Genomic DNA, 24005 nt, shown 5'->3' on the forward strand with positions numbered 1-24005 from the left:
TCGATTGTAATTGGATAACCTCTATCTTTTTCACTGACTATATTCTTATGTTTGTTACCAACCTTAGGCCTCACTGCCTTCCATTTATCAGGTACTGCATCGTTCTATAAAAGAAAACTGTAAAGTCAGAAGCTTTAGCTTTGTTTTCCTGGAGAGAAACCATCTTGTTGCAATATCCGTTCAGCTGCAAAGACTACAGGATATTCGGATGCCCATTTTGACATGTTGAAACATATTGCAGATTTGGTAAGGTGCTGGTTAGGTTTCGAGGTCTGGCTTGTCTGTGGAGTAGAATTTATAATTAGTTTTTACTAAAATGTCTTTATCTTTTCTGCGCTATCCTCTATACTTTTCCTAAAGCTTTTCTGAATTGTGTATATAGGCATATTCTTTCCCACATAATGAAGGGTGTGATTCAATAGTTTTACAGTAAATTGATAGTCAATAGGTTGATGGGTACAAGGCAGGCAATGTGGGAATAGACAAAAAAATGCTCAACATAAGTTGTTTAGCATCATTTTGTATGTTTTACCATATCAGAGATCTACTAGAGTTGGGATAGAACCTTGCAGGGAGAGGCAAGCTACCATGCCCACTAGGGGCCTTATTGCACTCCCCTGCTGCCAGTGGCCAGGATCTCACTGTTAGATCAAATGGATGAAATCAATTTGTTTGAATGATAATTGTATGTTTGCCAGAAAATGATGGATTGTCATTTTCTCTTTAACACATTGCTGGATTTTTTTGTTGCCACCAGACAGATAAATCTTTGTGTATATAACCAGTTTAACTTCCCTACCATCTATATCCAAATATCTTCTTATGCTGCCTTCTCATTGCCGCCGCTGCAAAATCCCGGGTTTTTCTTGCCGGATTTTTGGCGGGGCACAGAGCTTCTCAGCTCAACTGACCCCCTTCATACTGCACCTCAGACCCGGGAATTTCCCCGTGTCTGCAATTTGATTGGGTGTTGGGAAATTTGTACAAATTGCTGTGATTGGCTGTTTAAAAAACAGCTTTTATTGGCTGGCTATCACATGATTACATTCCCCAATGAACTTGCTTTTTTTGCATTTTGTGAGAAAAACCCGGGTCTATGCTGTTCAGACTGCCATACACCTGGGTATTTCCCAGGAAAAACTCTGCAAAAAAACCCGTGTCTAATTCCCAGGGCATAACACCAGGGAATTTCACAAAGACCCTTTCACACGGAGACAGGACATGGGAAATTACTGCTTGCCCTGGGAAATACCCGGGTTTTTGCGGCAGTGAGAACGGGGTATTACCGGTGTTCATTGATTGTTGGTAATAAAAAACTGCCCCTGGTAACATGCAGACTGCTCCTCTGCCTCCCTACATCTCAGCTGAATTGTTACCCGTGCTGTTTTTTGTTCCGCAGTTATGTTTAGTTTTGTGTACCCTGTATTGTTCTAATATGTGACCTCTGTACGGTGCTGCAAACATCTTGTTGTGCCTTATAAATAAAATTGGGCGCCGTCTACTGGTTGTTGGCTGCGCAAACATTTAAATCTGGCCTCTTCTGTTATCTAGAATGTTTTTATGTGGTTTCAAAATGAATGTGGTGTTACTACACAATACTGAGAATGGCTGACTGACCACTGACAATACAGTTCTGACACCTTTTTGCCATAAATATGGTCCTCTACTGATAGGTAACAGAAACCCTAAGCAATTTCAATTCACAAAAACAGCACTTTACTTAATTTCACTTATTGAACAGATTTTACTCTTTCAAAGATGGTCACACACCACGGATCTAATTCAGACTGCAAGTGGGGCAAATGTAACATGTGCAGAGAGAGTTAGATGAGGTGTGTTCAAACTAAAATCCAAGTTGCAGTGTAAAATCCAAGTTGCAGTGTAAAAATTAAGCAGCCAGTATTTACCTTGCACAGAAACAAAATAACTCCCCCCCCCCCCCCAATCTAATATCTGCACATGTTACATTTGCCCCACCTGCAGTGCAGCATGTTTAGTCCATTAGAGAATTAGGTCCTATGTCTCGCCATTGAGGAAAATCCTCCAAGGCCAGTGAGAAGACTTGGGAGGTAATTCCTCTGCCTTAACTCCGGAAGAATTGTGTGAAAGCTTAAGCTGCATTTGGACACAAAACCCAATCTGTATACAATATACCTACCTCTATATGGGTTTGTTACTACCCAGTTTGTTCTGTCACTGTTTCCAATTGTAAAGCTCAACAGAAAGGTTCAGCTGCACAAAATGTCTGTCTCCAATTTGAAGGTGACAGGAGCATTTAAAGCTTACTGACTGGATAATGAACCCTACAATTTATTTAAATAAATGACATTTGAAAACATTTTTAATTGTTTGTGATAGAGATATGTATTGTGATAATGTATTCTCTCTCATTAAACAAAATTGTTTAAAAAAGAATCATGTTTTTTATTTCCGCCTCATAAATAGATGGGATGAGTCCTGCAGGGGAGTTGATCATTTGCACTGTATTTTTCCCAAATAAATCCAGTTCGTAGTTGATCAGTTGTCTCCAGAAGCCAAGGTTGGGGCGGATAATAGGTCTGCGTGTTTTTAAGTGAACATGGGCTGCCAGCAGGGACATCCCACGGTGTCTCATCAGGTATGCGAGGCAGATAGTAGGAGACCTGCTGATGCCTGCTGTACAATGGATTAATGTGCGTCCTCCACTGCTCTCCACTTTATGGACTTTATCTGTTATGCTTTCAAAGTAATCAGACAAAGATGTGTCTGGTGTATCCGCTACAGAAATATGCAGATACTCCAAATCCGGTAAGGTACAAACAGGACATTGTAAGGACACGTTAATGACACAAGTGACGTGGTGGTTTCTAAGTAAGGCTTGGGTGCTTGCAGCTGCTGCATTGCTCAGAAATAGACTCTCTGTTACTTGACAGAGCCCAGAAAGAGACATTGGCTTGCGGTGACATGCGCTGGCCGCTCCTTGCTTCATTATGTGTCACAGTAGCATAAATCCTGCTTTTCAGCTGTAATGAAAGCAACCCATTAGATTAGTCTGTACCAAAACAATATATAAGCAGAGGGATATTTCACAATCTCCAAAACACTTGATGGGCACATTACTTACTTTCCAAATGAATGTAAGCAACAACCAATGTTAAAACACTGAATTGTATATGAAACGAGTGCCGGACGGCTCCCTGACAGTCATTACTCCACGACCCCCATAGAGGGAAAATAAAATAGGTGGCGAGCGCAGCGAGCCCGCAAGGGGCTTCATTGCGCCCCCCCACTGTGCAGTCGGGATTCCACATCTGAGTAATGACTGTTGGAATCCCGACTGTCTGTGTGTCATACCACACCCTATGAAACATGAATGCATTTTGCGCTTAGGTTTGGGATACACACACACACACAGATGCCATCCCGGCAGATGCAATGCTAACATTGAGGAGGATACCGGCATCCCAAATGTAAGTATGCAGGATGGGTTAGTATACTTACTGGACTCCTGTCGGGATTCCCTCTATCGAGATGCCGACTCCGGTACCCTGAGCGCCAACTAGTGTTCATTCTAGCACCCACTATCTTTGAAAACCCATGCAGTTCCTGTTCCTTGCCTGGGGTGTCGCTGTTTGCTGTGGTGTTTCTAGCACAGGTCTGGTTTGCATATCAGTTCTGATATACAGACCACACTGCTAGAAGCACTACAGGAGACAGTGACTCCCCAGGCAGGGAAGAGGAACTGCATGGGTTTTCAAAGATAGTGGGCGCTAGAATGAACACTAGCCAACATCCCGTCCACCAGCTATCCGCATCTATTTTAACACATATACGCACACAGCCTAAAATTCTGATTGAAATGATAACAGCAGGACAGTCTCTTTTGTTTTACTGCTAGCAGACCGGGTGTAGCACACCCGCACATTAAGGAGAACAAATGCCTGCACGTTCTTCTGTCTTTCCTCAAAGCAGCACAACCGCTGCAAGGAGTCCCACCTCCGTCCCTGCAGCCTGCATGCCCAGCCAGTCAGTAAGCCACAGGCTGCTGCTTCATGTACCGTGCCACTGATGGCTGAGCAATATATTGCTGAGAGATATTAAGCCAAAATTGCTCAGCGACCATATTGCACCATGTGTACACACCTTTAATGCTTAAATATTATCATACATATGCTTTGTGTTTTTTCCAGCTTAAACAAATAACACCGGAATAAGTTGTTTATGATTGAGTTGTGCAAGTAGAGGAATCACTGGAAAAATAACATTACACTTCAGCAGAACAGAAAGAGAAAAATAGGAATTCCAGTCTGATTCCTTCTAAATCTCAGCCCCCTATACTGCCAAGTAGATAACTCCCCTCAGAATCCTTAAGACAGTTACAGAATACAGTAAACCAGTGGTTCCCAAACTGTGTGCCTAGGCTCCCTGGGGTGCCCAGGTTGGTGGTCCAGAACCAATTCAAATAATTTATGGCCAATGAAACAGGCAAAATCAGTGCTTGGGGCTTACAATTATAAAATATGTGGTGAGGAATGTGATTCAATTCTGTTTCCCCACATAACTGGACCTAAGGATGACATTTAAGCACAACTTATTTCATTTAATTTTTTTTTTTAATATTCTTGGTAACAAACTTTGGCCTAGGGGTGCCCTGAAAAATATTCTGATACTCTAGGGTGCCGTGATTAAAAAAAGTTTGGTAACCTCTGCAGCAGGGGTGGCCGGACTTTAACAATCCGGGATCTACTTTTTCTACACTTACTTACCGGGGATCTACCGACATCTAACCCTGTGTAAAATATACCCCTCCAAATGCAATACATCCCTTACACATTATGCAACACGGAATGAGACAAACTTCACATTACAGTATGCCACACATGATGAGCTAAAATTCACATTGTGACACAGGGAATGAGCTGAAATTCACAATCGGACACAGGGAATGAGACGAAATTCCCTATCTGACACAAGCAATGAGCCGAAATTCACATTATGACACAGGGAATGAGGCCAAAATTCACATTCTGACACGGAATGAGGCCGAAATTCACATTCCGACACAGGGAATGAGGCAGAAATTCACATTCCGACACAGGGAATGCGGCAGAAATTCACATTCCGACACGGAATGCGCCCGAAATTCACATTCCGACACAGGGAATGAGGCAGAAATTCACATTCCGACACAGGGAATGAGGCAGAAATTCACATTCCGACACAGGGAATGAGGCAGAAATTCACATTCCGACACAGGGAATGAGACAGAAATTCACATTCCGACACAGGAAAAGAGGCAGAAATTCACATTCCGACACAGGGAATGAGGTAGAAATTCAGATTCTGACACAGGGAATGAGACGAAATTCACATTCTGACACAAGGAATATGACCGAAATTCACATTCTGACACAGGGAATGAGGCCGAAATTCACATTCTAACACAGGGAATGAGACCAAACTTCACATTACAGTATGCCACACATGATGAGCTAAAATTCACATTGTGACACAGGGAATGAGCTGAAATTCACAATCGGACACAGGGAATGAGACGAAATTCCCTATCTGACACAAGCAATGAGCCGAAATTCACATTCCGACACAGGGAATGAGGCCGAAATTCACATTCCGACACAGGGAATGAGGACGAAATTCACATTCCGACACAGGGAATGAGGACGAAATTCACATTCCGACACAGGGAATGAGGCCGAAATTCCCATTCCGACACAGGGAATGAGGCCGAAATTCCCATTCCGACACAGGAAATGAGGCCGAAATTCCCATTCCGACACAGGGAATGAGGCCGAAATTCCCATTCCGACACAGGGAATGAGGCCGAAATTCCCATTCCGACACAGGGAATGAGGCCGAAATTCCCATTCCGACACAGGGAATGAGGCCGAAATTCCCATTCCGACACAGGGAATGAGGCCGAAATTCACAATCGGACACCGGGAATGAGACGGAATTCACATTCCGACACAGGGAATGAGACAAAATTCACAATCCGACACAGGGAATGAGACGATATTCACATTCCGACACAGGGAATGAGACGAAATTCACATTCCGACACAGGGAATGAGACGAAATTCACAATCTGACACAGGGAATGAGACGGAATTCACATTCTGACACAGGGAATGAGACGATATTCACATTCTGACACAGGGAATGTGACCGAAATTCACATTCTAACACAGGGAATGAGGGGAAATCATTCTGACACAGGGAATGGCACAAACTTCACAATATGCAACATGGAATGGCGTGAAATTATTTTATGTGGCCGGAGGAAGAGGGGCTCTGTTTACAAATGTAAGTTCATCAGAGTTGTGATGGAGTTGTGCCTGTAAAAAAAATATATATATATTTATTTATTTTTCTTTTTGAGGGGGCACACAACTCCATCACAGGCAGCAACTCTGATGAACTTACATTTGTAAACAGAGCCCCTCCCCCCGCATAACACAACATATGAAAATAAAAGCTGTGGACAAACTTATCCCCCCACTTGCAGTGCACTTAACTTACTGTGATGCCCGCCATTTGGGTGCAGATTCTCTGCAGACACTGCGTTCTGTGCTCCGACTCCCGCCACTGCTGAGCCTCCAGTCCCTGCTGCTATTGTGTTCTGTGCTCCCAGCCCTGTCCCACCGCAACCGCTGAGCCGCCAGTCCCTGCTGCAGCTATGCGCACTGCGCTCCCAGCCCTGTCACACCGCCGCTGAGCCTATGAAGCTAAGCTTCCAGTCGGCTCAAACATGGGCTTCCTGCTTCTCACTTGCAGTGCACGGGTGATGTCACGTGCACCCGCGCACTGCATCCCTGGGAACGCTGAAGCCTCTGTTCTGTGTCAGGGGCTTCAGCAACTACAGTATGTGTGCACAGGGAACTTGATCGCGATCTACCCGCGGGACCACCACGATCGACGGGTAGATCGCGATCGACCTTTTGGCCACCCCTGCTCTGCAGTAAACAGAAAAAGAGCCAAAACAAACAACAGTGCCACCAAGTGGCCAATATAATGTATAATGGACTATCAAGCATGAGCAGGTGGTTATGATATAATTAGAGACAGGATTATATGCATTTGCATATTTGCATATGCGTTTGCATATTTTGCCCATTCTCACTGGTTCTTGCATATTTTACCTAAAATCTAGTGATGGTGCATATTTTAGGCCCTGCCCCCTTTCCACCCGCGAGTCACAGCACTGCTTTGTACTGCTGCTGCTGCTGGCCAGGTAGTGGTAGATTGTACAGGCTGGGGCAATTGGAATTACGCTATGTCTGACACTGCTCTGGGCTGCCAATCCATGTTGATAAAAGTCAGTTAGTGCGGATGCCACTACGAAGCTCCTGAACCTTTGCCTGCCCCTGGCCTGGGACTTTACACCAAGAGACAGACTTCTGCAGCAGAGGAGGCGGGCAGAACGGTTGTGACATCACGTGGCGCAGAGGAAATGCTGTGTCACAGTGAGTATGCGGTGCAGGGAGGAAGCCTTTCACTGCGCCGCCCTCACACGCTATGCTGACATTTGATCCATCGGCTCTGGAGATGAGTGTCCATGTAGTTGATGCAAGAAGAGCTTTGGATGCTGCAGTATGCTGTAGCAGCCAGGAAGAAAATAAATCCTGTTTATAGCACTAGACATCTGCAGATGCTGTGTGCCTATTTTTGAGGTTTACTTGCAACTAATTTTATGCTGATTTTTAAATAAATAAGTAAAAAATTACTTTTTTATATTATTTAATGTAGCATATTTTAACACTTTTCATGCATATTTTAAGTATTTGTCTTGCATATTTGCATGCATAATTCAAGCTTTTTATGGTGCATATAATCCTGTCTCTAGATATAATACAGGGGTCCTCAAACTTTTTTGCTCTGGGACCCCATTAGACAATAAAAATAATGACAGGACCCCAGCAAGTTACTGCAGAAGGTCATCACATCACATGTGTAGTCAGCAGACAGCACATACATGGCAGCACTGTGGAGGCACAAAATGAAGTAACAGACAATTCAACAGATTTATCAGACTCTTTGAATCACTGACTGAGGTTAGAAGTCATCAGCCTGATGGTCAGCAACATGTAGTTGGGACCCCATGCTGAGAAGGCCGGGACCCACTTTTGGGTCAGGACCCACAGTTTGAGAACCGCTGATATAATATAAAGACAAAAAAGGGATTTTTCTCTACAAATATGCTACATGCGTCTTACAACTCAGGGCCTAATTCAGACCTGATCGCATAGCACCTTTTTCTCAAATAAACAAAAACCATGTTGCACTGCAGTTGAGGCAAATGTAAAGTACAGAGAGATTTAATACATACTTACTGACTTTTTCTTTCTCCTCTCCAGAAGCCTGGAGATAATAGGGGGTGAGGACCAATCTTGATGATATGCTGGGTCTATAGAAGCGGGGCTAAAATTAGACAATTCACAATATTTTAGTGCATATCTGGGTCTATGTGCCTGTTCAGTGTACTCCTATAAATTAGGGATGACCATCGGCTATTGATGATTCAAAATCATTGATTGTCCATGGCCGATGTCTAATACTTTTGCAATCGATGGGGGAGAACTAAATGGTATCCCTCCATAAATGGCACAGCAAAACCGATGTTTTGCGTTTTTTTTAAAAAGTGCTGGGACATGGAGCATAGCTCCGCCTCCAACACACGCAAAGCCCCGCTCCCATGTTTTGATTGGCCCACAGGCCAATCAGTTAAAAAACATGGATGACCATTGATTGGTAAAAATATTGATATAATCCTTTGCATAGTTTTACACTATCAATGGTCAGTTGCACTATTGCCATCCCTACTATATATGGAAAGGCCTTTTTCCAACAGGGTGTTCAGATCACATTTCTGTCTCACCCCTGCTTGTTTCTAATATTGTGCATCTAACTAACAGCTAGGGTGACCAACTGTCCCGGTTTGCCCAGGACTGTCCCGGTTTTAACTCGTAAATCCCGCATCCCGGCCAAACCCATCCCGGGACACGAAAAGTCCCAGTTTTAAGTAACTCAAAATGTTGGTGGATTCAGGCCCCCCCAACCTAAATAATAATTCTCAACTGCTCCCGCCCCACACAGCATTACTGGGACTGGGAGTGTGGGAGGGGAAGCTGTTATGCAGTAGGCGCCTCCCCACCATTGGTTAGTGCGGCCGCCGCGTGACCGCGTCCCCTCCCACATTCCCAGTAATGCTGTGCAGGGTGGGCTCGTTCAGGCATTGGCGGCCGGCCGGCAACGTGACTTTGGACAGTCGGGTGGGCTGCTACTACAGCCCTGGTACCTGCTGCTCCACACCTCCACTGCAGCACGGTCACAGTGGCACACGCAAATGCGCCATGCGGACGATACGGGACAGTACATAACTGCTGAGCCTCCCGGCTCCCTCCCTCCTGTTCTGGCAGTGGCTCCCCGGAATTTTTTGGAGGGCTGGGGGGGGGGGGGGGTTCCCTGGTTTGCCCATTGGAAAGTTGGTCACCCTACTAACAGCAGTGGAGGAACTATACATTTTGCTCCCCCCTTGGCATTTTAATTAAACAAATAGGGCCATTTCTATTCAATTTGTATAAACAGTTAAAAATGCCATAGACATTTTAAAACTAAAGAATTTGTGCGCCCCTTCCAATAGTGGAAGGGGGTGCTACATGCTACATGCAGCAGAATAATTGGAGAGTATATCAGTACTCCTGCTTCGAAAAATTGTCTCTCATTCAGGGACACTTACTATGGCTCGCCGCTCTCTACCGCCCGAAAGAAAAGGTTTTTCTGCCCCTCCGAAGCCTTACTACCACTCGGCTTTTAGGTAAGACACTGCTCATGCGCCGAACACTCCCGCGCCCGTGCATTGCGCGTGTCATGGTTAGCGTTGTCAGGGGGTGTGAGCGGCACTGCCGTTAGCTTCTCTGCTGGATTTCGGTTACAAAGTTAACGTCAATAAATAAACAATTAAAGAAAAAACTGTTGAGGAATGGGAGCAATAGACTTTGGAATTCTCCCACAGAGCGGCGGACAGCAGGCTGTTTCTATGGAGCACACAGTGACATCCCAGGCTGCGTAGGCAACAATTAAATATCCTGCTTACTGGGGTATGCTGGGGCTTATCGAGCAGGAGTATGTCACCGGAGTGGGAGAAAGTAACAACTGACCGGAGCCCGTCCTCGTCGCGACCCAGCGAGTCACGTGACTGAGGCGGCACCGCCTACTGTCACCTACTGGCGACTGCTACGAGCCTGTGTGCCGCATCACGTGACCTGTGTTTGTTGTGATGCTTTCTGTCACGTGTAGGAGGGGTGTGCCCCTCGCGCCTGTCCCCGCCCATATTGATGCTTGTATATGGGGAGAGCGGCAGCTCAGGGCTCCGGGAGGCTGGTGGTGTCCCTGCTCTCAGTGGTGCGGTGTCTGTCCTGCCCGCAGCCCAGCGCTGCCGGCCCCGGGCTCAGAGGCATGAGCAATTCAGGATCCGTCCACCAGGGCACGCCGGCCATCCCCGGCCCCGACACCTACAAGGGCTGGCTGTTCAAATGGACCAACTACCTGAAAGGGTATCAGAGGCGCTGGTTTGTCCTGAGCAACGGGCTGTTGTCTTACTACAGGTGAGTGCTGGGCACCCACTGCTGGGCATTACCCCTTTGGAGGTGCCCGGCAGGTAGAGTGTGCGTGGAACCTGACAGGTGGAGGGGTAGTGGGTGCGTGGAGCAGGTGAAAGGGTAGAGCCTAGTGTGCGGGGAGCCCGGCAGGGGTAGTAGGTGCAGGGAGTCCGGCAGGTACATGGGTAGAGAGCGCGGGGAGCCCGACAGGCTGTGGATTCAGGTCGGTTGGCAGGGTGGATACAGAAATTAAGGAATCTACAGCAAAAAGATAGACAACCATTATATCGACAGTGTCTAGGTCGACATGGGGTTTTTCACTGTTTTTTGACACAGTCGACATGGACATAGTTTAAAGTGCACTGCATCCCCTTGCATCGCTCGCTACGCTTGGCACACTATTTTATTCTACCTCCACACCCTAGTGCAGGGCTGGGCAACACCGGCCCTCCAGATGTTAATGAACTACACATCCCAGGATGCTTTGCATTAGTTTTGCTATGTGGCCATGCTGGGATGTGTAGTTCATCAACATCTGGAGGGCCGGTGTTGCCCTGCCCTAGTGGATGGTAGGGCATGAAATCCCGCCTGTCGGTTCAAAAACCAGTGAAAAGCCCCATGTTGATCTTTTGACTGTTGACCTTTTTGCTTGTTGAACTAATGGTGTCGAACTAATGGTTGTCTATCTTTTTGCTGTAGATCCTTTGTCCGGATACCTAAATTAAGGGCACTATATGGACACACTGCAGAGGGGAAAGGCTTGGCAATGAAAAATGTGACTTGTGCTCTCCTATAATTACGTTTGTATTGTGGACATTAGATGTTTTGTTGTGCGATTCTGCTACAGGACATTACACTATATTTATTTAAATCTAAAAATTAGCAGCAGTAGTGTGCTGTGTGAGTGTTGTCATCCCGAGTGACTGTGATGGGTATATTTGCTGGTGTGGGTTTTTTTTTGCAATCAAGAATCTACATATGTTACCTGGCACCCGCCAGAGGATAATAGCTTGGGATTCGGTTGCTATGGGCAATCTCTTAACTGGCACTATTGAGTGAAACTTAAGGGGCGTACACATGGGGCAATTACAGCCCCATTTCCAGATCGCTTAGAAATGAAGCATGGATAGCTCTGTTTGTATGGCCAATGGCATCAGCTATATCTTCTAGTACAATTGTATACCATAAGATATATCTCCTGTGATTTTATCTTGGCTTGATCAATCGCATGAGATATATTTTATGCAAAAATTACTTGAATGTGCAAAATCGGATGGAATCACTTTCGGGAACATCTGACTTCAGTGTCGGACATATTATTGTAGTGTATGGGGCCCTGTAGCCCAGAGAGCAGACTGTAATTCAGGTGGACAAATTGCTTCACTAAATTCCTCCCCTTCAGGCCCCACAGACGCATGCGAAGGCAGACTGCAGTGCATGTGTAGTACTGGTGTGGTATGGTAGGTAGAGTTCTTCACTTTTTCTGCTGTCAGTGTCCACACTTGAGCATATGGACCCCCCCCCCCATATTTAGTGAAGTGCGTACCCATGCATGGCTGCCTTTACTCGCCATGTTTACTGTTTCCATTTGGAGTTCACTTGTATTGTAAAGTATGAAAAAGTTCAAAAACTAAAAAAAAAAATCCATAGCCATGTCAACATTGACTATTTTGACCATATGTTTTGATCTATTGACTGTTGTCCTAAACATGATCTGTCAGCCATCCGGATATCGTGCAGTACTCACTTTGGATCCGTACAATGAAGCGGATTGCAAGCATGAGCTATCCTACTGCTTCCAGGCCTTCGCCAGATTGGGCTCTTATCGGAGCCTCTGTTCCAGCAAGACTATTTTACTAAATACCTGTGGAAATGTTATTTTGGCCTAAATATTTATCACTGTTATAAACAAAATATGATCATTTTTAAGGTGTTACAAGTGGTTCTCGGTGTAAACACTGAACCAGCACAGGGTAAACGGAACTAAACCTACAGTAAAGACCCTTACACACTTGGTGATTTTGAGCTGAAAGCAGCTTTCAGCTCAAAGCCGCCCAGTGTGTACAGCCTGGCAGTGAGCGGTGATGTCCGCTCCTGCATCTTCGTCGGGAAAGCCGGTCATCTTCTGGTATTACCAGCAAATGAGCGGCCTTTTAGATGGCTTTGCATAGCGCTGCACTATGCAAAGCTGACCGTGCCGGGCAGGGGGGAAAGCCCCCCCCCCCCCCCCTCCCAGCAGAGGAGCAGTCTACATGTTACCAGGGACAGGTTGTCATTAGTAGAGATGAATGATCACGGGTGAGAAGAAATGCGGGTATAGATGGTAGCTGAGTGAGAGAGCTGTAACTGAAGTGTTGGAGATGAGAACAGTTAAGTTAGAATCCAGGGCAGATTTATTAAGCTCGGTGAAGTGATAAAGTGTCTGATTTTTATCACCGGCCAATCAGCTACTAACTGTGAAGTTACAGGCTTGGTTTGGAAAATGACAGTTAGGAGCAGATTGGCAGGTGATAAAAACAAGACACTTTATCACCTCACTGAGCTTTAATAAATCTACTCGAAAAATCTCTACTCCAGCCGTTTTGCAACTGACATTCTATGTAAATTTCTATGCAATCTTTTGAAGAATCCAAATTTACCATGAGACATTTTTGGAACTTGTAAGGTTTTTCGATTTTAGAAAAAATTAGAATTTCTGTGTTCATGGGAATTAGCTTTATCCAGTATCCAGAGGGAACATCTCCCGATGGGATACCTTGAGTGACTGGCAGGTTGGACTTCCAATAGTAAGGCATTGCCAGTCACAGTGAAGCCAGAGCAGTCTCACAGCCTGCATCTGGCTTCAATTTAGGCAGAGACAGTGGCGGGTTTTACCTGGGGGGCAGCAACCTTGTAGCCCATAGGTAAAAACCGCCACTGTCTTTATCATAAAGAAGTGGCCAAAGAGGAAAACAGTTCACTCCATTTGATGAGCGACATAAAACCATATAACTTCCACTTAACATTAATGCCTAACATTAGTAACTTAACTGACGAATATGTTTTTAAATAAAATGCTCATAAGTTTTTAAATAAAATGCTCATAAGTTATCTCGGGGGTTCTATGAATGAATTGTTTTGATCACCCAACATGATTGTGAGAATATATATATATATTAATAATATTTTTACAAACCTTTATAGTCGGAACATCACAACTTCACGTTTTCAGTGCCTTCTACACTCTACGGCAGGGGTTGGCAATAAGCGGACCACCAGCTGTTGATGAACTATACATCCCAGCATGCCTTGCCTTAGTTTTGCTATTTGGCCATGCGGAAACCGATTTGTAAGGCATGCTGGGATTTGTAGTTCATTAACAGCTGAAGGCTTATCTTACCTCCTCTAGGGGGACCATGAGAAAGAAAAGGTGGCTGCTTGCTGACTTTTCCACAATAGATGATACCATAGCTGGTGAGTGCTGCCGATCTGACCGATCAGCAGTGACAGGTGGCATGTCATCACTTTGGGGCGGACCAGCAAGCAAGGTCCTTTTCCAGAAGCCGCACAGTGACAGATAACATCAGATGCGGCCATGTAAATGGAAAGCCCAACCTGGTGTGGCTGCATCTGATGCCAACATGCCAAGCAAGTGGGTAAGTTGGTCCAGGCTTTTATTTAAGCTTCGCAAAGCTAAAAGAAAGCATGTATGTGGAATCGAGAACATGGGTTATAGAATATCATTTAAAATTCACTTGTTACCTTCCCATATAGAGGACCTGGGTAGTTTAAGTGATGAACAGGGGGGAACATTTTCATTAAAACATCCTGATCATGGAGCATCAATATCAAGGAAGCTGGTACCCCCTGCAATGATGGAGGACAAATGCTGCCGGGTCTTATTTTTTTTTTTTTTTCACAATTACGTTTCGGCTATTTGGGTGAAGACTTTCTGAAGTTTAGTGTCCACATTTTTTTAAATGTTTCTGTTTAGTATGATGAAAATATTTAAATTTATGTAGATTAATTAAAAATCTCACTGATCCTTTTTTTTTTTTTTTTTATCAATAAATCCCTGAAATATGTTCTGCTTCCATATACATGCGTTACATCAGTACATAGGAGTAAATATATTGAAACTACATCTGAATTACTTTATTACATACACTTCACCTTGGAGAAGATTCTATTGGGGGTGTTCTCACACCTTCCTTAAAATCATTAATTTTATAAAAAAATATAGCAACTACTTGCTCCTGAACCCAGGTATCTCCCATCCTGAGAACTAATTATGCTATTAAAAGTTTAAAATGAGCTTAATTAGTTTGTATTGCTCACCTTCTGAAGCCATGTCTTCTGTGGCAATAGTTAGTACAGGGGTAGCCAACTCCAGTCCTCGAGAGCTACCAACAGTTCATGTTTTCCAGACCACCTAGCAGGTGCACGCTTTACTCATTGGCAAAATACAAAAGATCCACAGGTAGAGATAATTACTTCCCTTGTGAACTATGCGCAGACCTGGAAAAAAGTTAACTTTTGGTAGCTCTGTAGGACTGGAGTTGGCTACCCCTGGGTTAGTATGTAGTGGTAGGAGTGTTTGCCCTCCCCCTGTGAGAAGTACATTTTCTAGAAAAAGAGTGGAGACAACTAGAGGGGGGTTTTCTTAAACCTCGTGGAACCTGTACCCAATTTAATTCCCCCATACAGCTTGTTGCATGCTAATTGAACATCCTTCAATTGCATTAGAATCAAATATTCGGGCACCTCTAGAAATCTTGTGTTGAACCCTGTGCTATGTTACAGGCATTGTTTCAAGAATGACTGGAGCAGATCGGTTGATTGGTTTTTTTTTTTTTTTTTTTCTTCTCTCTACTTTATCACACATGCCCCTATATGAGGTGTTCAGAAAATGATTATGCAGTAGCTACAGTGGCTTGTCATGTGGTGCAGTTTGGAATTATTGCTTGAAAACCTGGCCCTGACTCTTAAGAATCCATAAACAGAACACTCCTAAATTCCTGGGTGGAATGAAAATGTTACTGGAGCATTCAGTCAAAATACTGCATTCAGCACAAATTTTATAATACATTCATGTTTTTCCAGATGAGCACATTCATAAGGGCCAACACACAGGGCGGTTTTCACCCCATCTCTAAGTGATCTAACCAGGGGCTAGATTCTCTAAGCTTCAGAAGTGATAAAATGGAGAGTGATAAACAGCCAGCCAATCAGCTCCTACCTGCCATGTCACAGACTGTATATTAAAAATGTCAGGCAGGAGCTGATTGGCTGGCTGTTTATCACTCTCCATTTTATCACTTTTCAAGATTAGAGAATCTGGCCCTATATCGCTTAGAGATGGAGCACTGATCACTCCATGTGTATAGCCCCGGGCAGACGGTGATGCACTCGCACTGTCTTTTAAAACCACAGGTAAAGCCCCACTCTGCACAAATCGTGGCGGGCATTGCATGGTGTACTGTGATTCACTCAGCATGGATGCCAGCGCCGCCTCATCTGTACGGAGCTTAATGGTGTGTACACACGGTACTTTTTGCCTTCCGATGTTGACGATATAGTCAACATCGGATCGGAATCTGATGCAGATCGCAAGGGTTTTAACCCTTCAGATCCCGATCCGATGCGCGTTCACGTATCGCAAGGCAGAAAGTCTTGTCTGCCATGACCATATAGTGCAGGTCTGCACTATATAGTCAGACTTGTATGCAAATCGGATGTGCCTTCAGATACTATCCACGATCGGATCGTGGATAGTATCTGAAGGCACATCTGACCGTGTGTACACACCATTAGAATGTATATTGGAAGAATCTGTGTACTGTGTTTAAAGTATTTTGTTATTGCGAGTTGTTTTCAGTTTCCATCATTTTACTGTATTTGGCAGAGATATGTGTCACATGTACCGTTGTTGCTGAAATACTTGATTCCAGCTTGTTCTGTGCATCTGGAACAAATAGCCAAAGGTCTTCAAAAATTAACTGCTTCAGGCATTTCAATTCAGTCGTCTGCATTTTCTTTGTTTTCTAATTTTTATACTCGGTGAATGTAAGCGAGCTTGTTCGTAGAGGTACATTTTGGACATTTGCAGAGTTGAACGTATGTTGGTGGAGCATATCTCTTATGTTCCTGGCACTTTTTGTTCGTTCACTAAACGGTGCTCTACACCTTTCGAGTGAATCAACACTTATGACTGAAGCTAGTTCTTGAATGAGGTGCTATTTATTAAATATAACATTTGCAGTGTGATATTGGCACCTTTTTTAAGATTACATTGCAGGAGGCAGTTGAAGGGACAGGGAGCCTTTCCCTATGCTGTGCTAAGTGACGGGAGTCCCGCTTACCACGCAGTGGCCATTACCAGGAAGGGTTCATGGGGAACCCTATTCAGGTCATTCTTTGCAAAGTGTGTATCCCATTTGCTACGACAGACTAACATTCTCTAGATGGTGTTGTCAATGGAAACCAGTCTCCAGAATACTTAGCATTACAGAGCTTGGTAAATCTGGCATCATTGCATTCCCAATAAGTTTCTGTGGGGCTGTGACTGCAGTTGGGTATGGAGGGATCACACCGGAGATATCTCCTGCAGTACCTCCTTCATACATTTAAGGGATATTTTTTCTAAATGGGACCCATGGTCACAGTTCAGTAGGGTGTGTGTGTAGTGTTTGCACTTACATGCCAGAACACATCCTTTATATGATCATGAAAGGTGGAGGACTCCTTTGTAAAATATTTAAAAGATTCTCAAACTAAATAAATGATCACAATGTATAAACCAGTCTTTTTCTATAAAAAAATTTTTATGAACATAAAGAATCATAAAAAAACATTTTAACCAAATCATGAGAATGTCTAGTAAATAATTTTGGATATTTATTGATGGTTTTTTTTTTTTTTTTTTTTAGGGTGTCATTTATGTATTGAGATATTTTAAGTTGTTTTTATGGATTCAGTATTGAATCCCGGCGGTCGGGATCCCGGCGTTCAGAATCCCGACCGCGGAAATGCCGACAAGTGGGGGACGTGGATCGCCCCCCCTTGCGGGCTCGCTGCGCTCGCCACGCAGCGGGCCCGGTGCCTCGCTACGCTCGGCACGCTATTTTATTCTCCCTCAAGGGGTGTCGTGGACACCCCAGGAGGGAGAAAGTGTTGTCATTTCGGCGGTCGGGATTCTGAACGCCGGGATCCCGACCGCCGGGATTTTAACTGCATCCCGTTTTTATACTTTATGTTGTACTAGATATGTGTTTTATGTTTGTTTTTTTAATGAATTTCCTGGAATAATCCACTCCAGGTTTTAATATGTACAATCATTAAGTTGTTTGTAAGACCGGGTATAAAACCCCTCACTGTACCCTCCTACTCCACACCTTGAAAAAGTGCCAATTGGGGCCCGAAACGCATCTGTGAGACAGAGGAGGAGTATCCTGCAACACTGACCCCTTACCCTATCCTTCCATCTTTTTGGACATTAACCATGTGTCTATTAACCCGGGTGAGCATAAGTTAACCGGGGTTCAGTCAAAGAAGGATATTGCTCTGGCTGTTTTTTTTTATTTATCACGGCGCCCATCGCATTGCATACCATAAGGCTTAATATGGTATGCAATGAGATGAGATGTGACCCGATCTTATACAATTTATAATTGTATATGGCATACAATGAGATGAGATTTCAAATTGTATAAGGACACTAATGGTTGCTTTCAATGTTAATTGGCCCCATATAAGATTTTTAATTGTATAAGCACCCTAAAGCAGGGCTGGGCAACACCGGCCCTCCAGATGTTGGTGAACTAAGCTTTGCATCAGTTTCAGCATGGCCACATAGCAAAACTAATGCAAAGCATCCTGGGATGTGTAGTTCACTAACATCTGGAGGGTCGGTGTTGCCCAGCCCTGCCCTAAAGGGTGCTTACAATGTTAAATGCACTATCAACGCCAACCCGAAGCGCGGAGAGCGCAGTGGTACGCGTCCTCCGACCTTTTCATACCCCCACTATCCATGTCGGCGTGGAGTTGATTTTATATAGTGTGGCGAGCGCAGCGAGGCGAGCGGATGTGTAATACATGTAAAGTAATACGCGGCCGCTCGCCACACTATATAAAATCAACTCCACGCCGACATGGATAGTGGGGGTATGAAAAGGTCGGAGGACGCATACCGATTTAAAATCGTATCTCATCTCATTGTATGCCATATACAATTTTAAATTATATAAGATGGAAATCGTGGGCGCCGTACTATTACACAAGTACCGAGAAAGTTATACAGGTCAGTGTACCAGAAATTTCTATTTTTGAAATTTAAATAGAAGACATCTTTATTGATTTGTGTTTCCCTATCCACGTATGATCACTTACCTGGGTGGAATACCCGATAGATGAGGAAATGACTACGCCATATTCATTAATAGAGACAGCGCATCAGTGTCAGCCCGTTGCTGTATTGGGATTGGGACGAGTAGCCTTGCCCAAAGCGTAGCGAGCAAACTTGTACACTAATTGGGGTCATGTGGTTTTTAAAATAGTAAATGACACCCAATAAAAACAACCATTGTACCTGTCAACCTTGTCAGGTGCCTACGGCAGATTAACATCCGGGACACTGGCAAAACCAACCATATACTGCCTCTATATACACTGCAATTCCCTTTTCCTATTACATCATCTGCCCCCACCATATATATCATCTAAGAACACACTGCACCAATGTATCGCTCCATATAGTGCCCCCTATATACAGGGTTCCTGTCTCCTCCATATAATGCATTCTCTGTACCCGTTCCTAAATATACAATGCTGTTACAGCAAGTTATCTTCCATCCGTGGACTGCTGGCTAGATGCAGGAGCCGTGGGGCAGCTGAGGTGCTCTCCACATCTGCAAATAGCAAGGTTCCCCACTTGCCAATTCCCACTATTGATGTGTGATGTTGGCTGGGGAAAGACAGTCATTGAACTTCTGAAGTGTTTGCTTCATTGCAAGAGGCAGATATGTGTGGTACTTGGGTAATATGAGGCAAGGTTACAAGGGGGAGGGGGTGTAGTTGCATGCCCTGAATTCTGGATGTGATAACCATACATGCCTTCTGGGGAGAATTACTGCCTTGTCCTGGGTGATTATTCCTCATACAGGACTGAAATTAGGATTTTAGATTGTCCTGGCCTTGTACATGTTTATCTCACTTTTATATAGTTCTGTAATTATCAATCAACAACTTGGACAATAAACTGAAAAAAACAAATGGTTCATTACTTGATCACTTGGATTCTCTATTGTCTTATTTTATTTTTTGCTCCTTTTCATTTCATGACCTGTCGGACGTGACTTTCGTCACAACGGCTACATTTAGAAATGTGCAGTTTCAGTCTTCTCCAGCCAAGCAGAATGTAAACAGTTGTGTCGGATATCCCAGGCATCAGCAGGACCAAGAATAACATCCCATTTATAGTACTAGACTAGAGCATGTTCTTGCTGCTTCAGGACGTAGACACTTATATTCTCATTGTATTGCACAAGGGCATGTTCATCATCAAACGCTTTAGCATACTGTGTATAAAAAAACCTTCCTCTGATGGCGAGGATTCCCCCGGAATGCTGAATAGGACGAGTGGCCAGTGAGGGGGTTATACGGTGAGAATGAGTGAAAAAATCAACCTCGCCACAGACACCCCCTCGTTGTCTTGGCGGCCACACACGCCCTTTCCACCTCGCTGTAAAAACCCAGCAAGGTGGAAACAGCAGGTGCAGGGGGGGGTCAGCTGAATACTGACCCGCAATCGGCACTGCTTGTCGTCACAGCTCGCCAGGTGGCATTGACTATAGCCCAATGTCTACCATGTTTATGCCGACCTTTGGCTTGTGTCCATTTGTCAATGTTGACCCAAGGACCTGAACAGTACAGAAAAAGGGCAGTTGCAGAACTGTTAAGTTAACAGTATCTCTTAAATATTTGGCTACATCTGTCACTCAAAGTGTGTGTGTGTATGTATAACAGGAGGGACACGTTGCTCTGTTTCTGGACTTCTCCCTTAATTAATGCTTGCCAGCACCTTTCTAATCAATTAATAACATGTGTGAAACAGGTGATGGCAATCATACATTTTGAGGGAAGTCCAGAAACAGAGCAATGTGTCCCTCCTGGAGAGGGTCATGTTGGGAGGTATTTGACTGACTCACATGACATGACAGAGAACCAGCCCAGTAAGCCCACAGTGCCAGACATCCTCTGCCTCCCCATGTTGCCCAGCAAAGACACTGCACCAGGTGAGCGCCCCCGCCGCCCCACCCACAATTCGCGCCCCCCCTGTGACTCCTGCGATTCGCGGCAACCCCCCCCCCCGCGCGCGACCCTCCCGCGATTCGCGGCAAAACACCCCCCGTGACCTCTCCCGCGATTCGTGGCACTCTGCGCCCCCCCTCCCGCGGTTCGCGGCAAACACCCCCCCCCCCCCCCTCCCCATGGCTATGGTCGACAATGAAAAAGGTTGACATGAGATTTTGAGATTTATTTTTCATTTTTTGAATGTTCTCGTATTCATTCTCATGTGTCGACACCAATGAAATGCAACACTTATGTCAACATTTACATGTGTTGACCTTTCTGTGTTGATTTTTTCTTGTGGCGATTCGCGGCACCCCCCCTGCGACCACCCCCTCCCGTGATTTGCGGCACCACCCCACCCTGTGACCCCTCCCGCGATTTGCCGCCAACCCCCCTCCCACGATTCGCGGCACCCCCCCTGCAACCACCGCCTCCCGCGATTTGACGCCAACCCCCCTCCCACGATTCGTGGCAACCCCCGCGACCCACCCCTCCCGCGATTCGCGGCACCCACCCCCAACCCCCGCGACCCCTCCCCCCTCCCGCAATTCACGGCACCCCCCGCGACCCCCCCTCCCGCAATTCGCAACCCACCCCCTTGCGCGATTCACGCCCCACTCCTGCGCTTTGCAGACCCCCGCCCCCTCCCGAGATTCACCGACACCTGGGCCCCCCCCTCCCGCAATTCTGCCCCTCCCTCGATTCACGGCATCCCCCACGCCCCTCCCACAATTCACGGCACCCCTGCTCCCCTCTTTAGTCCCCCGTATGCCCACACACCCCTATCACTACCCAGCTTCCTGCTCTCCTGAACCATAACTTCCACCACTGGGGAGTCGCTGACGCTGTGTTGCCCACATACCCCTATCATGCCTCATAGCCCAGCCTCCTGCACCCTAACTCCCACCCAGTAGGAGGAGACACTGACTCAGGGCCACCGTCCTGTACTGCCATGCTGGACCCTCACCCACTGGCAGAAGCTGCACTGTGTCTCCCACCCTCCTCTTTAGTCCCCCTTATGCCCACACACCCCTATCACTACCCAGCCTCCTGTTTTCCTGTGTTGTGACCTCCGCCAGTGGGGAGCCGCTGACTCAAAAACACCCTACTATACTATTGCGCGCACACACACACACACACACCCACAAATGTCACTGTACCATCCACACTATCAATGTACATCTTATACCACTTTTACACCAGAATACCGGGTAGGACCCGGGAAATTGCCAGGGCATGCCCTGCCTCAGACCCCATTTACACTGCAATTCAATCCGGGTTATTCCCGGGTAAGGCCCTTTCACACTGAAAACGGATCAGCCCTGTCTTTCCTTGCTGGTGTTATTAAAAATGGACCTTTGGGCTGTTTGAGATGACGTCACAAGAAAGGGAAAAGGGAGGGAGTGGGTTCTGCTCCCAGCATTGCAGCAAAGATGGCAGACGGAGTAGCTGTGTTGCAGTTTGTGCTGTACTTTTCAGCAATTGAGAGTTTGAAGCAGCTTCTCACCCTGTGCTACTTGCTTCACACTTGGAGGAGGAGAGCACAATTCTTGGCTGAGAGGTCTAGATCTCGACACCAATATTTGTGCCGAAGGAGAGAGCGTGATAACGCTGCTGCTACATGCGCCCTGTGCGGGTCTCCAGCAGATGACATCATCTGCCAGAGCCGCAGAAGCACCAATCAGCTCTTCGCGCCCCTCTACCCACCAAATAACCCGGATAATGACCATTTACACCACCCTAAGCCCCGGATAAGCCCCGTGTCCGACCCTGAACATTTGCCGGGTCAGATTCCCGGGGAACAGTACCCGTGTTATATTTTTTTCAGCCCATTTACACCATGCCCTGCCCCGGACTGGAGCGGCAATATCCCGGGTCCAACCTCTGGTGTAAAAGGGGTATTACTCTGTAACTGCTTTTTACTTAAACAATACAATACACACCCCCTTCCAAATCATATGCTCTCTATTTAACACATTTCACCTATAACTCAAGTTGCAATACAGGCATCTTTCAAACAATTCTAACCATATTTCTCACAATACAAACGTTCGCAAATTAAGGGGGCGCAGCCCCTTACGACGGTGTGAAGAGCGCCCGTAGGGTGCGATGAATCACCTAGTACTCACAATATTTTCTTCTAGTTCACAGGTTCAAAAAGTCGGTCCTCAGGACCCCACAGTGCATATTTTTCAGGTCTTCTCATAGAATCAATTAAAATAATTATCTCCACCTGTGGATCTTTTAAAATGTAGCTTCCTTTCTAGACTTGCAACTTGGTGGGACTGCTATGCTATTATTGGTGCCTGTCCTTGTGTTTCCCTCCTATATCCCTATAGATAGTAAGCTTGCACTGCAGCAGGGCCCTCCTACCTCCAAGTCGTGTTGTTACCCAGTTTGTTTTATCACTGTCTACTATTGTAAAGCGCAACAGAATCTGCTGCGCTATATAAGAAACTGTAAATAAATGAATGTCAGTCAGTAATGGGTGCTCCTGTCGTGTGACCTGGAAAACATGAACTGTGCGGGGTCCTGACGACTGACTTTGAAAACCACGGTTCTAGTTTATAGGTGAATTTTTAGATTTGTACTTACGTGATATGTATTTGATGATATGCAGTCTGTGCTCCTTTACAATGTAACCTAAAAAAATTACTGACTTACATGGACACATTTTGAATACATATGGTGAATGCGCAGTTATGCCAGTGTCTCACTGGTAGTGTATTTGGGCACATTTCTGAGTTCAGATGACTCCATTGTCTTGTGAAGACACCCATACACTGTGGGGACTTCTGCCCTTGAAGTTGCACGCAGTGCTCCCTTGAGCACAGGACCGTGCATTGCATCAGACCCGCTGTCAGTCACCAGCAAATTTTGGTTCTTTTCCTGATACACTGGGGTAGATGTACATTATGAAGCATTGATCAGGGAGGAGAAGTGATAAAAATGCCTGGTACGTTATCACTGGCCAATCGGCTTCTAACTGTCCCTTTTTAAACCCAGCCTGTTACTTAACAGTCAGGAGCTGATTGGCCGGTGATAAAGTACCAGGCACTTTATCACTTCTCCTCCCTT

The 24005-nt window shown here is 45.4% G+C and overlaps 2 protein-coding genes across 16 annotated transcripts in view; one reads left to right on the forward strand and one right to left on the reverse strand.

The window, feature by feature from the left end:
* Positions 1-10445, reverse strand: part of DUSP18 (dual specificity phosphatase 18) — a 17896-nt gene extending 7451 nt beyond the window's left edge. The window contains exons 1-3 of one of the 15 annotated variants that reach the window (XR_014446473.1): positions 10094-10445; positions 8331-8418; positions 63-281 (exon numbers count right to left, since the gene is read on the reverse strand). Coding sequence is in view for 14 of the 15 variants with exons in the window: in XM_083151518.1 (XP_083007644.1) it covers positions 2405-2968 (564 nt within the window). In the remaining variant the exon portion in view is untranslated. Of the gene's footprint in view, positions 1-62; positions 282-2323; positions 3003-8326; positions 8419-9736 lie in introns of those variants that run through there. The other 14 variants (XM_083151518.1, XM_083151516.1, XM_083151521.1 and 11 more) reach the window with 14 other exon arrangements.
* Positions 10319-24005, forward strand: part of OSBP2 (oxysterol binding protein 2) — a 226680-nt gene continuing 212993 nt past the window's right edge. Inside the window, exon 1 of the mRNA XM_083151498.1 lies at positions 10319-10604. Coding sequence (XP_083007624.1) covers positions 10345-10604 — 260 coding nt within the window. The 5' untranslated portion in view covers positions 10319-10344. The remainder of the gene's footprint in view (positions 10605-24005) is intronic.

This window comes from Crinia signifera, chromosome 1, assembly GCF_055691185.1.
Source record: "Crinia signifera chromosome 1, ASM5569118v1, whole genome shotgun sequence".
In the NCBI taxonomy this organism is placed as follows: Eukaryota; Metazoa; Chordata; class Amphibia; order Anura; family Myobatrachidae; genus Crinia; species Crinia signifera.